The sequence below is a fragment of the Grammomys surdaster genome, unplaced genomic scaffold (genome assembly GCF_004785775.1).
Source record: "Grammomys surdaster isolate TR1022 unplaced genomic scaffold, NIH_TR_1.0 137, whole genome shotgun sequence".
In the NCBI taxonomy this organism is placed as follows: Eukaryota; Metazoa; Chordata; class Mammalia; order Rodentia; family Muridae; genus Grammomys; species Grammomys surdaster.
The window spans coordinates 1,359,985-1,375,055 of record NW_021604595.1 but is presented as its reverse complement, the minus strand read 5'-3'; the positions used below and the strand labels follow the sequence as shown (position 1 = coordinate 1,375,055).

Below are 15,071 nucleotides of genomic sequence, written 5' to 3'. Positions count from 1 at the left end.
CCTACCCCACTCGCCAATAAACCTTCATGAAAGTCAGGGAGATGGAGCCTTGGGTAAAGCACGATATTTGCATATTCTGAGCTCAGATGCCCAGCACTCATTTAAAAATGGAGAGTGTGGCCATTCCTGCCTGTAGTGCCTGCAAAAGGGAAGACAGGTAGGAACAGCCACAGGGGGCTGACTGGCTCCAGGTTTGGTTATACATCCTTGCACCTCACCTGCTCTCATCAAATCAAGGATAAGCCCAGGGTGCTGGGATCAAATCCTCAGCACGGCTCTTTACCCCAATGCCTTCCTACCCAAGGCTTGAACAAGATATGCAAATGGTGGTACTCACCCACATAGTTCTCCACGTCACTCACGTAGAATGTTGGGGCAGGGACAGCCAAGCCCAGGCCATCTTTCTTGGGGACAAGGATGGGCTCAGTGAAGCCATGCTCCTCCATGTAGCCAACAGTGAGCTGGCTGCCTGGAACGCGGGACACCACATCTTCAGCACTATGAAGAGAGGGAGGGTCGGAGGCCTCAGTATCCCTGGCCACATGCCTCCCAGGCCCTTGGAGGTTGGCCTGCAGCAGTCCCCTAACAGTTATCACTGAGACAGCTGTAGGCAAGTCTGTGGTGCTGATTCCAGGAATCCACCACTGGGAGCAGGGCACACGGGTCCACTGATAACTGTAATAGGGACATGAAGGTCAGGGACCACAGTGATGAGGGTCAGAAAAGCTCTGCTGTGTTCCTGCATGCTGGCCACCTTTTCCACCGCAGCAGAGGCAGAGGCAGGCAGACAGACACTATCCTTGTGGATCTCTTGATTTCTCATGTACCCCCCACCCCATGGAAAAGAGAGCAAAAACAAACCCTTCTACCACATCTTTCTGAATCCCAGGTAACTCTCCTGTAGAAACTCACAAGCTGGTCTTAAAATCCATGTAGAGCACACGAAGGAGCCAGAAAATGAAGAGCAAAGATTCAAGACTTACAGATCTTAACTTCAAAATTGAATACAGGAATCAAGTGTAGTCCTGGCACAAGGACAAACACAGACCGGTACCTAGAATTCTGTCAGACATAAATGTGGACACTTCCAAACAAATGATTTCAACAGAGGTGCCAAGACCATGCAAGCAAAGGCAGTCTTTTCAATAAGGGATATTGGAACAAATAGAAAGCTACACACACATAATTAAGTTAGATTTTTTTTACTCCATTCCATAAACAAAAATTAAAACATATCAAAGTATAAACTAAATGCTAACACTACAAAACTTTTAGGAGAAAACAGGAAGATTAATCTTCACGACCTTGGATTTGGTAAAGGTTTAGATTGCAACAAAAGCACAAGAAACAAATGAAAGATTAGATAAACCAAGACATCAAAAGGACTTTCTGCTTCAAAAGCCACCATCAAAAAAGTTAAAAGACAGGCAGATGGGGCAGGAAATACCTGCCAATCTTGCATAGAGAGCACGCCTCCAGCATATGGAAAGAGGAGCTGGAGGGAGGGTTCAACAGCTGACAGATGCCTCGACTCCAGCTCTGGGGGGGGCCAGTGCCCTTTCCTGTACTACACAAGCACCTGTATTTATGAGCACAGACACAAACACATGTTTAATTTTTAAAAGTCATTAAAATACATAAAGAATTTTTACAAGTCAACAACAAAAAGATTATTTTAAAAGATGTGAGGTGAGCTGGAGAGAGATGGCTCAGAGGTTAAGAGCACTGATTGCTCTTCCAGAGGCCCTGAGTTCAGTTCCCAGCAACCACATGATGGCTCACAACCATTCAGAGACAACCAGGAGACTGATTCTTCTGACTCTACCGGCACTGGACATATATGTGTTGGACATACATACATACATACATACATAAAGGGAAAACACTCTTACACATAAAATCAATAAATCTAAGATTTTTTTTTAAGGATGAGGCAGAATCCACAAGAGGCTCAGCAGATCAAAGTGCCTGCCATCAGGCCTGTTTATGCACACAAATGCATGTATACACAAATAGATATGTAAATATAATCTTAAAATATTTTGGGCTGGAGAGATGGCTCAGTGGTTAAGAGCACTGACTGCACTTCCAGAGGTCCTGAGTTCAAATCCCAGCAACCACATGGTGGCTCACAACCATCTATAATGAGATCTGATGCCCTCTTCTGGTGTGTCTGAAGACAGCTACAGTGTATTCAGAAATAATAAATAAATAAATCTAAAAAAAAAAAATATTTAAAGTGTGAGGCAAAGGGCTGGGAAAACCGTGTCTCAGAAAGAAGAAGAAGGAGAGGAGGAGGAAGAGGAGGAGGATCATGCCTGATTAACACTAAGGTAATTCTCTGGCCTCCAAATGCAGGTGCACACATGTGTATACACACACACAGTGTACACGGCACGAGATTTCAATAGATTTCTCTAGGAAGAGAACAGAAAAGCTCACATGAAAGCAACAAGCTGCTCAGCATCTCCAGTCATCAGCGGGACATGCAAGTCAAAACATGAGACCGCTTCACATCCACAGGACAGCCAGATTCAGAAGCACACAGTAAGGAGAGCCACAGACTGAGAGAACCCCTCTCCACCACGGCTGGCAGGAATGTCACATGATGCAGCTGCCTTGCAAAGCAGCCTGGCAGTTCTCAGACAATTAAACATGGAATTTCCATCTGACCCAGTGGCTCCACACTGAGAAATGAAAACATATGACCACACAAAAACATGTACATAAATATTTAGACCACAATTATTCATAGTAGCTAAAAAAAAAATAAAAATATAAAAACAAAAACAGAAACAGGAAACAGCCCAAATGGCCATCAGCTGAACGATACAGACAGCTAGTGGTCCAGCCAGACAATGGGAGTCTATTCAGCCAAAGAGAGAACCAGGTCCTGACAAATGGTACAATGCGGTGGGCCTTGAAAATAATCGAAATAAAAAGAAGCCACTCCAATATTGGGTGAGTCTATTTCTAGGAACAAGTCCCAGGAGGCAGATTTACACACGAGAAAGTGGGTCCGGCAGGTAAAAGTGCAGGTGGTTTCTCAGGACCGTGGGAAGAAGCTGGCAGGATTTCTGTGGGGGGTGGGGGTTAAAGGCTCTGAACGTGACTAATGGAGAGGCACACATCTGTGAACGTATCAAAAGCTGCTGAACTTTACACTGCTGCATTACGGCAGGTGACTGCATCTCAGGGAGGTCGGGGGAGCTGAACGAGAGGCTCTCTGCTCAGAGGAGCAACGACAGACCCAAGCTCCGCTGCTCGTGTGAGGTTTCACAATAAACATCTACAGAAACCCCCCAACTGGGAACTCTCTGCCCAGTGATTCTATCCTTCCAAAGTAAGGGAGAAATAAAGATTCCGGTCAGACAAACAGAACCAACCTCTCAACTGTAGGTGATGCAGAACAGCTTCTCTAAACTGCCCTTTCCCACAGAAGCCCTTGTCTGCTCACTTCTTTGCCAGACCTCAGACAGAACAAGGATGCAGGAAGTAGAAGAAAGGTAAGGGCCTCTACCAGGTGACAAGAGCATGAGGCAGGCACCCAGACACCAGGATGGAAAGAGAGAATTTCTATCCAGAGAAGAAAAGTCACTAATAGCCCAATATGTGTCCTTAAGAGGTGTTGAGAGGGGAGAGGTGACCTGTCTGCAGAGGGCCTGGAGCTCCTGCCTCCATTGCAGGTTCCTGCTTTTTGCTCTCCTGGAAGAGGCGGTCCCAGTGAAAGGCATGTGGACTGAGTGAACACAGCCTCGGTGCAGTGACTGGAAGATGGAGGGAGATGCAGGGTTTCTGCGGGTGGGTCCACACCTTAGACAGTACTGCCTAGGCCCCACCAGGAGGAGACCCGTCTACCTTGGAAAGTTTGCCCACCTGAGGAAGGTCACCAACCTGGGGAAGGTTCGGCTCCGCAGCTCCTTGATGAACAGCTGGCTGCCGTTCTGCACTGGTTTCACGTCCGGCGTTTGCCCAGGGCCATGTTTGTGCCACGTCCGCTTTTTCTTGACTGTAAAGGAGACAGAAGGTAGGCCTGTTCCAAGTACAGCTTGCACCCAACTCTGGAGGCCCTTATACTTATAAGAGAACACCCCAGCCTGGCATCACAGGGCATAGAAAGGAAGCTAGGAAGCTCACCGACACAGCCCACAGACTGCTTGGCTTCCATATGAAGAACTGCCATCTCCCTGCTAGGACCTTCCCCATCCATTCACTCTTTCCCCACCTCCCAGTCAATGTGCACATGAACAGACCCATTATGGTGGCCCAAGGTATAGGGATGTCAAGCAGTCCATGGTACTAAAGTTGTCATGTAGCCCTCTGAGCAACAAAGGGCAGTGCTGGGGATACCTGGGTTCTCACCCTGACCCCACAGTAAGCATGACAGTGGTGGCCTGAGCCAGGGATGGGGAGTGGTGAGTACACTTAAGCAAGGTGAATACACTCTGCACATATGTGCCCTGTGCTGCGGCTGCAGAACTACTCCATGTCTCTGGTCTCTACCACAGAAGGCACTTGCCAGGCATGTCCAAGAGCCTGGAACTCCTGTACTAAATTTTTTGTTGATCAAGTAAACCTGTCTCAAAACCTTGACCAAGACCCACAGGCCAAAATCACCTTGAAGAACACACAGAGACTGTGTCAGGTTGGGATTTGAGCCCTACTTGTAACCCATACCACAGTTGCTTAATGAAAAGAAAGCACATGGGTGAGCCTGCATCAGACCAGGGACAGAAAGGGACAGAAAGGGAGAGGCGAGCTTTCAACCTCAAGAGGGCTGGAGCTCTCCAGGGGCATGGAAGTGAGTCTTGCCAGCTAGAACTTTGACTGGAGACAACGTCTCAGGCAGCCATTACTTAAAGTGCTGCCTCAGCTCAAATCTGCGAACTTTGTACCATGGTGGCTGAAGGAGTCCAGGTGTCTCAAAACCAGCAGTGAAAGTCTAAACCCCAGTGTTTACACAGCCTGCTGTGAACACACATGCAAATGGACACACACACATACATACGTCCACACAAGCACAAGCATGCTCTGAAGTCTATGCCTTAGATCCGTATGTTGAAAACCTCAGTCCTCAAGGTGATTAGGAGATGGGGCACCTTAGAGGACAAAGTCATGAAACTGAAGTCCTCTCAATGGAGACAGAGACCACGAGAGGCTTCCCCACCCTTCCACCCTACAAGAAGATGCTATAGACGCTAGCTAGCACTTGATTCTGGACTTCTCAATCCTCAGAAGGCACAAAATGAATATCCTGCTATTTAAGCCGCACACCCTGTGGCACTGGTTACAAAGGCAAAAATAGAAAACAAACATTTACGGTGGCACACAGGTAAGAACACAGGCACCCTATGTGCAATCACTCCCTTGGAGCTGGCTCTTCCAGGCTGACTGTGCAGCCTCTGCTCAAACCCTTCGCCCAGCCAGGCCCAGGGGGAGGGTTTGGTGATGCAGTGTACAGGCCTTTCCCAGTGGATAGGTTGTTGACACAGTCAATTGCTGTTTCTGAAGATGCACAACCTCTCCCCGCCTCCAAAAATCAAACTGTTGGCCACTGATGCAACCTGCTCAAACCTATACCACACCTTCCCTCTACTCTGGGCACATTCCTCTTGAAACATCTGTGACTGCCAGGAGAGGCTCCAGCCAGTTTCCAACTTCTTCCTCTCTGAGAATTTGGAGTCTCCTTAGAAATGACTCCCAGGTGCCCCTGTGGCATCCAGGGCAGTGTGACCCTAGCATCTTCCAGATCACCCTCATTAGGGGCCCTGGGATGAGCACACACTGCTTTACCCCCATCCTCCTTAAGAACATGCCTGCTGGTGGTCCAACCCTGCTCTGCCCTGACCCAGCCTCCCAGGTCCCAGGGACTAGGTCCAAGTCCTGGTGGAAGCTCTCTATGTTTGTCTCTTTTCTGATATAAAGATAAAGGAAGACCCTGAGCTTAACAAGGTGCAGGAGAGCGAGAACACTCCTTCCTGTCTGCATCATCAGTAGCCTAGCTTACCCACCTTGAGACACTCTGAGCATAAGCGCTCTGGGTCTGGGAGGTCTGGAAGGTGCCTTAGAGTCCTGGATGACCATCTGGCAGCACAGCCAGATGCTAAGGATATGCTAGGGCCCGGCCAGAAACCAGAGCTGACTCACCATTCCAGCAGTGCACATAGGCCAGGCCCTAGAAGAACCAAGAGACAGCAGAGAGCCCAGAACTGGAGAGCTCAGCCCTCCTAGTACCAGCCTCCCCAGGAGCCACGCCAGGCTCCAATGTCCTCGGGATCTTAGATAAGCCTTGGTCTGCTGAACAGGAGTGTGGGCCCCCCACTGCCAATGTCCCCCTGTTAACTGAGTAACCCTGGTCCTGGAGCCCCCTGGTGCCTGTGTCTCTCCCTCTGCCTGCATCCCTGCCTCGCTGCGCCACCCTACTGCCTGCATCTCTCCCATCTTCATCTTTCTATGTTCACAGGACTTAGTCCATGGAGCCAGGGGGCACGGCCTCTCGGCTTGCACTGAGCACCGGGATGAGATTCTCCTGAAAGAAGAGTGACACAGTGACTAGATAGGAGTGGGTCACAGTCCCTTGTGACCCATCCAGATGCCCCAGGCCGACCCTCCAGCCTCAGGCATGGGATGTGAACAGTGAACTTGAAGTGTATGTGACCACTTCTCACACTAGAATAGGCAGGAGCCCTGGGGACAGGGATGGGGTCAGGGTCTCACACACACACACACACACACACACACACACACACAAGGTAGCCCACGCACAGGTCCAGTCCCTGTGTTCCCATTGGCTACATCTCTGCTCTCCACTTGTAACTAGGGGTCAGTATTGGCACTCAAAGCCCACTTAGGTGAAACTGCACAGTATGAGCTGAGCCTGCACCTGCTGCATAGCAGGGCCCAGAGAACAAGGGAGGAGGGAGAAGCACGGGATACACAGCAGCAGGCACTGTGGGAAAACCAGGCCCCCAAGACCTCCTGTAGGGGTACTATGTGGGATAAACCAAGCTCCTAGAGGATGGACAGAAGAGCAACACACAAACACACAAATGGGGCTTGGCTGAGCTGGGGGCCTTGGACACCCCTTTTATTATCTGAGCCCCAAGCCCACACTTAACACAGGCTAGCCTGTCCACTATAGATGCTAAGTGTGGCTCTGGCAAGACCTTGGGGATGGTGGAGTCTGCATGGCTGCCTCTGAGGGCAAGAGTAAACCATAAGGCAGTCAGCTGAGCTGGAGGGACCCCCAGCACCAGAGACATGGGGCTGTGACCCTGACATTCCTCGTGGGTGGAGGTACTTACGCGTGGACTTGCCATGGGTTTTCTCGCAGTTCGGGCAATGGTAAATGTCGATATCTGGTGCCTCTTCCTCTTCCACCCCAACACAGCTGGAACGGGAGGAGACAGACTGTTATCACTCTCATGGTCTGTCTCCCTCAGCACCTTCCAACCATCAGCTCAGGAGGAGCTCTTGCTCACGGCTAGGAACCAGGACCAGTGGAACTGTAGAGGACAGTGGTCCTCAGAGAGGGGGGAGGCTGCAGAGCTGCCCTCCTCAAACATGAGTCTGCAGGGGGAGTCACACACAGTTGCACATGCTCATCCAATACGCCTGCCTCGGCGAGGACCACCCCCATCCTCACCCTGGGAGGGTAAGGACGTGTCTAGGAGGCAGCGACACAGCCTTCTCTGGTGGTAGCTGGGGACAGAACATACAGGGAAGCCTGGAGAACCCTGAGCTGGACTACAGACACTTGCCCCGCTCAGCTTCAGCAGGTCAGGGCAAGGATGAGGGACAGTATACCAGTGTGTCTCTCCGAGAGTGCTTCCAGGGCCGCAAAAACATGCTCAGAAACTTGGCTCGGGAGAGAAAGGCTGGCAGTGACGTTCACAGCCAAACGCCATTTAGGGAATGCAGACGGAACCGAAGGATGTGACCCACAACACCAACAGGTGTCTAACAACCACACCAGAAAATGAAAATGTGGCTGGACTCTGACACTCTCCAGTCTTAGTGAACAGGCAGCAGAAAGGGCAGACTATGGGGGCAGGTGACTCCCACTGACGGAAAAGTCACTGGAAAACACCAACGCATCCTTCCAGTGAGCACAGACGCATAAACAGAGCTTACGGTTACCTGGCATACTAAGTGGCATTTCCTGAGGGCAGCCACAGAGGCTCCACCCAGAAAGGATGAAGGAAACTGGCTGCCTAGAAGCCACTGGTGAACACTATGCAGATGACTTTTACATAAAGCAAATGCTACAAATCCATCAAAAGCTCCCAAACTGCTTCCAGCTGTATTTAGCACGACTTTTAAAATGTGCTCTTTTGTCTTTTCCCCCCATGTATGGCCTCATGATGTATTATATGATAAATTTTATACCTATTAAAAATAAGACAGGGGAGCTGAGAAGGTGGCTGAGTCAGTCAAGGGCTTGCTGTGTGAGCACCAAGACCTGAGTTCAGATACCCAGAGTGGATACAAGAAAAGCAAGATGCATTGGCGCATCATTGGAAAGGTAGAGACAGGCATTTGCAGGGGGCTCACTGGCTGAATAGCCTAGCCTAATCAGTGAGCTTCAGATCCTAACTAGAGACTCGGTCTCAAAAAAACAAACACAGCTCCTAGGAAATGATACCCAAATCTGAGCTCTGCAAAGCTTGGGCAAGAGAAGAGAAGACCTTTCCTTGACTCCCTGTATCCCTCGAACGTCACCTGATAGGCTAGTGCATCTCTCTGTAACTCTGAGCTTGTTTCCCATCAAATCAGGACTTCTTCCATATTATTTGGGGAGAGAGCCAAACGTGGATAAGCTAATCCAGTAACACCAGTGAGAATCAACCAAGCCTAAAGTTCACCAGCTCTTACCTAGACTCACCAAGATAAAGAGAGAAGACTAAAAGATTACTTAAGTAAATTACATGGAAGTAAAGACACTACCACTGGCCCCGAGGAAAAGAAAAAAAAAACTGCAAGAGAACACTGAATATTTATAGACCAACAAATTAGGTAGCATAGGCAAAACAGACAAATTCCTTGGAACACACAAACTACAAAAAATACTTCCGAAACAGCTCTAATTCAGCAGTAGAGTACACGGTGGCCACATCTAAAGCCTGGGGACCGATTCCCACCACTCAGCAACACGTATGTACACACACTGACAAAACAGAAAATGAACAGATCTATAATAAGACACTGTGTCTGTCATTCCTCCCTCAGAAAACTCCAGAGACCAGCAAGATGGCTCAGTGGGTAAAGGCGCTCACCACCAGGCCTGACAGCCTGAGATCAATTCCCTGAACACAAAGGGTAAGAGAGAACAGATACCTGGTAGTTGTCCTCTGCCCTCCACATGTGTGCTGTTATACATGCCTGGGCATGAACATGCATGAGTGTGCATGCGTGTACATACACACACATAAGCACATATGCACATGTGCTGAATAAAGTATCAAAAAGGAAATGTCCAGAATTCTATCTACTGATAGAAAAGTCTAGTGAATTCTATAAAAAACAATACCAATCCTCCTCAGAAACAAACAGACAAGAAAGTAACATGCCTGACCTACACACCACTGGTGTTTGGTGCTGGAAATGAATTTAGGGCCTCAAACATGCTCGACAAGGATTCTGCTTCTTATCCCCAGCCTTTCTGATTCCTTTTATGAGATCAATAATATCTTGATTTCAAAGCTGGACAAAAGCAGACAGGAAAACAAAAGAGCCACAACTCTTATTAATAGCAGTATAAAAATCCTCAGCAAACTATATCGTCAAGTCCAGCAGCTTACCAAGGGGCCTGTATTCCACAACCAAGTGGGACTTGTCACAGGAATGAAAGAATAGTTCAGCACATGAAATAAACAAATCTTCAGTCCCTGCAGCATCACGTCTGAGTACAAGGAAAGGGTGTGCCCTGGGCCCCCTGGAGGTTACATGGAAGCAGGGGTCATGTGAGCATCACCCACTTCGTAGTGCAAAAGGCAAGGAGCACAGCAAGGAGGTCCTCTCTCCCTCTTCCCCAGTGCTGCCCTGGCCCCCATCCTTCCTAAGATGTTCTTACCTTATATAAACACAAGGAAGAACCACATGACCACCTCAACCGGTGCAGAAAAAACATTTGGCAAAAACCCAACACCTAGTAATAATTTTATTTATTTATTATTTGTGGGGGAGGGAACAGAGTTTCCTCTGTAGCCTTGGCTGTACTAGAACCCACTCTGTAGAACAGGCTGGCCTGGAGATAGATCTACTTGTGTCTGCCTCTGGAGTGGCATAACTAAAGGTATGTGTCACAACTCCTGGCTCTTCAGAAAAAAAAAAAAATTTAACTCTACAGAGGTAAAAATAGAAGATGCCTTATTCCTCAACAAGATAAAGGCCTAATATGAAAAACTCGCAGCTAATATTACACAGAATGATGAAAAGCCAAAACCTTTCCCCAGAAGATCTGAAATGAGCCAGGATGCCTGACGCTGCCTTCCACTCAACAGTGTTGAGGGGGCTAGTCAGAGCAATTAGACAGCAAGATTAAACTTAAAGCCTTCAAATAGAAAGAGGTGAGGTGATCTTTATTTGCAGATGACAAACTTAAATGTACAGAACATCACATGGAAACCAAGTATATAAAACATGCTGGCCCTAATAAACAAGAGGGGAGGTTGTAGAATGCAAGATTATACCAGCACAGCTGTGTGGTAGACACTGGCAACAGATAATCTGAAAAGAAAATCAAGAAAGTAATGACACACCACCAAGAAGGGTAAGCTTTTGGAGGGAAATGTACCTCAAATTCAGGCATGATTTATCCACTGCCAAAACAAGGGTTAAAGCTGACTTTAAACTCATATGGGATCATGAAGAACCCCCAAATAACCAAACCTTCAAAAACAAAAATGAAGTTAAGAGGACATATACTTCACAACTTCAAAACATACAACAAAGCCAAAGTAGCCCAAACAGTGTGCTGCTGGCACCTCGCTAGCTGGAAACAGACCAGCAGATTAGAATTAGACCCAGAAATAAAAGATCATTCAATAAGAAAAGACTCTCCGGGGTGTATGTGTGCGTGTGCTCGCTCGTACACATGTGGGTGTCTGTGTGATATACTGTATGCACATGAGTTTGCAGACGGACGCATGTGAGTACATGCGTGTAGATGCCAGGGCAGGACGTTGGGTATCTTCTGTGCTCTCTGCTTTACCATCTTGAATAGGATCTTTCTCAGAACCTTACTATGTATAGAGATTAGATATACAGCAAGTTCTTAGGGTCTGCCTCTCTCTATTCCTAATGCCCACCTGACACCCTACGGAAAAATCTAAGATCTAAACGGATAAAGGTGTTAGAAAACATGAGTGAAATCCTTACGCCTTTGGATTTGGCAGTGGTGACTAGACATAACACCAAAGAAAAAAGCAGCAGCAGCAACTACAAATGATAAAGTGTGTTGTGGATGGGCTTTATCAAAATTAAAAATTTCTGTGTATCTAAGATTGGGTCAGGCAAAGTCTCATCATGGACAGGGGCAGGACTCATAACGTCTCACCCCTTTCTGAGGGATTCACAGGCAACCGATGGTTACTCCTTAGAGAAGAGAGTGCCACTCTCTTCATTACTGTACCTTTGATAAGTTACCCGTCCCCCCGTAACTAACCCCCTCACTCATGCTTATCCATTAAATTCAGTGTTCAAAAAATAAGGAGAAAGAGGAGGGGGCTTGAAACTACAAGGCTTGTTAGGAATGAGAAGAGCTTCAGCAGGAGGGAAGAGAACATGCAACGGGGTGTGGGTGTGTGTGTGTGGGTGTGTGTGTGTGTGTATGAGGCTATCAAAGAATTTTTCAACTTAATTAAAAAATAGGTTTGTACATCAAAGGACACTGTTGGGGAAGAAAAGGCTGCTTATAGAATGAGAAAATATTATTAGATTACATATCTGGTAAGGGTCTAGCATTCAAACACATAAAGAACTCTTATAGCTCAATAATAAAACAATCTAGTTTTTAAATGAGCGAATGACTCAAACAGACATCTCCCCAGAGAAGATGAATAAGCAGCCATCAGGCACATGAAACGATGCTGAACACTCAGGCCATTAGAGATGTGCAAATCAAAAGTCCACACTCAGTGGGATGACTAGTTTTTATGAAGATGTGGACAGACTGTGAACCTTCTAGGATTTCTTCAGTTGAGAAATGTAAAATGGTGCAGACATGGAAAAAAAAAGATTGATTTCCTCAGAAAATCAACATAAAATGAATTATAAGCCAGCAGTTTCACTTGACTATATATCTAAGAGTTAAGAATTGGCATTCTGCCGATGCCTCATTCACAATACAGTGAGATTAAAGTGGGCAGAACATCCAACATCCAAGACAGACGGATGGATCAGCAACACATGATCATGTCAAAAAATATTATCTGTCTTAAAGTTTACACATTCAGTAGCACAGATGAATGGAAAAACACTAAGTCTAACATACAGTGCTATTATTTTATAACAACTCACAGATAAAATGTCTATAACAAATCTAAGAGACACGAGTGGCAAGTGGGGTGCCAGGGGTGGAAAAGAGAGAATGTGGGTTTGCAGCTCAATTTGAAGTGATTTTATGGAACACTGGCATGCTGCTATAGAACATTCACATCCACTGTGGAGCAGCTACACTGGCCACAGAGTATTCCCACCAGCCACAGAGTATTCATACCCGCCACTGAAAAGTATTCATACCAGCCATGGAAGAATTCACACCAGCCATGGAGTATTTTACACTGGCCGTGGAGAATTCACACCAGCCACAGAGAATTCACAGATGCTATGGAGCGCTCACACAAGCTATGGAGCACTTTACACAGCCATGAAGAATTCACACCAGTCATGGAGCATCCACACCAGGTATGGAGGAGTCACAGCAGCCGTAGAATAATCATACCAGCCATCCAGCATTCACACAAACTAGAGAGTACTCACCAACCACAGAGCATTCACACTGGTCTGGACTCTGACTTGCCTATCAGGGAATTCTCTTCTGTGAGCCTATTTACAGAATGGACTTGCTTATAGAAAAACCAAGCATGACAGGTAGAAAGCACACACGTCCCTAAGCATGAAGCGAGTCCCCTAGTGTTACTCAGCTCCTCAGCTCCACAGCTGTTTCACTGAGCACATCTCAGGTGTCCCTGACAACAGTGCTCTGTGTCCTTTCTAAGAAACTCAGGGTCAGCTGTTTCCCTCCCATCCAGAGGCATCAGTGTCACTCCCAGGGAAAGGGGCAAGCCTTGGATCCCTCCAAGTGTCATAGCTACCATCATTCCATTTACAGGACACTGCAGAAGTATCCCAGGCCTTGAAGCAAAGCTAGGAGCATGAGCGGACATGAACCCAAGGGTCAAGACGCTCCTGACGACTGAACTAACAGGGCTGCATGTTAAAGGCTGCATCCCGGAAATCTGACTTCTAACTCAAAAGTAGAAAAATCACACTTACAGGTTTATTTAAAACAGTGTTTGTTGGGAAGAAGTTAGCAAGGCCCACACACTATTCTAATTAAAGGCAGGTCAAGACCTGTATGTGGTATATACATTTGTAAATCCAGCACTCTGGAAGCAGAGGCGAACTCACTGTAAGTTCAAGGCCAGCCTGATCTACGTAGTAAGTTTTGGGAAAACCAGAGTTAGCTAGTAAGACCCGACCTCAAAACAAAATGAAAAGGTCAGGTTAGGGGTGGCTTCCTGTGTCCCTGAAGAGCACTGCTCCCTCTCACCCCTCTCCCAGAGCCCTATGGGGTCACTGCATCCCCTCCAGGGCACAGTAATAAAAACAATTCAGGACAACAGAACAGCTTCCTACTGCACTGAGAAACCTCAGGAACTAAAATAAAAGATTGACTTGCAAATGAGTCACAGGCACCTAAGAGAGACTTGGGTTTAGCCCTGAAATGTGTGTCAAAGATGTAGAAGTGAAAAGACCATTTTCTGTAGGAAAATCATGAGAGGAGATGGTATCTGCCTGACTAGTGACTCAGCTGTAATTTACAGTCATAGAAAAGGCCACCACAGCAGGAAATGCCCACCAAACGAGCAGCTAAAAGGGTGTTGCAGATCGTGCTAGTTAGCTGTCACTGTGGCAAAACACCTGAGAAAATCAACTTTAAAATCGGAAAGGCTTATTTTGGCACATAGTTGGAGAGGTCTTGGTAGAGAGTCACTTGGTCTATTTCTTTGATACTGTGGCACAGAGCATTATGGTGGGAGCATGTAGCAGAGAAAGCCTGTCTTCCTCAGCACAGCTGGGAAGCAGACTGGGAGATGTGGGGGAGGGGTGGGCATGCCCTCCCAGGACACTCCCCCAAAGACCTTACTTCCTCCCACTAGCTTTCACTTCCTTGAGGTTCTGCCACCTTCCCAACTGCAATACAGGCTGGACCAAGCATCCAACACATAGGGCTTTGGGGCATATTAATATCCAAATGTTAACACGGATGCTGCAGACAAGCACAGGCATCAGTCCTAGCAGGAGCCCATGTCATCATGGGTTCATGGGTGGGGACAGTTGATAGTGACGTGTGTATGTGCGTGTGCGTGTGTGTGTGTGCGTATGTGGCTGTGACTGCATGTGCTAGCATATATGCAGAGGCCAGAGATCAACATTGGACATCTTCCTTGGCTGCTCTGCATCTTCCTTCCTGAGACAGGGTCACGCACTGAACCTAGAGCTCACTGATGCTGGTAGGGCGGCAGACCTCCTATCATTGGCCCCCACCTCCAAGGTGGAGTTTCAGGCATTCGCCTAGCTTTTAAATGGATGCTAGGAACTCAACTTCAGACCCTCCCGCTCACATGGACCCTCAGACACTTCCCTCCAAAGTTAGAATTTGTTAGTATCCACACCTCGAAATAAGTGTAAAACTCTGTGTATATGATGCTAGCTATTAAAAGGACCTCATGTGGGCTCAGTAAATACCTTACTACTGAGTTATACCCCTAGCCCTTAAAGATTTTTAATTATGAAAAATTGATTTTTTTTCAATCAAAGCTATCTGAATTTATAAGTATATCCAA

At 47.2% G+C, this 15,071-nt stretch overlaps 1 protein-coding gene across 1 annotated transcript in view; it reads right to left on the bottom strand.

Moving 5' to 3' along the window:
- The window catches only part of Phf2 (PHD finger protein 2), a 76,823-nt gene that overhangs the window by 30,438 nt on the left and 31,314 nt on the right, over positions 1-15,071 (bottom strand). The window contains exons 2-4 of the mRNA XM_028763187.1: positions 7,305-7,390; positions 3,895-4,009; positions 338-498 (exon numbers count right to left, since the gene is read on the bottom strand). Coding sequence (XP_028619020.1) covers positions 338-446 — 109 coding nt within the window. The 5' untranslated portion in view covers positions 447-498; positions 3,895-4,009; positions 7,305-7,390. The remainder of the gene's footprint in view (positions 1-337; positions 499-3,894; positions 4,010-7,304; positions 7,391-15,071) is intronic.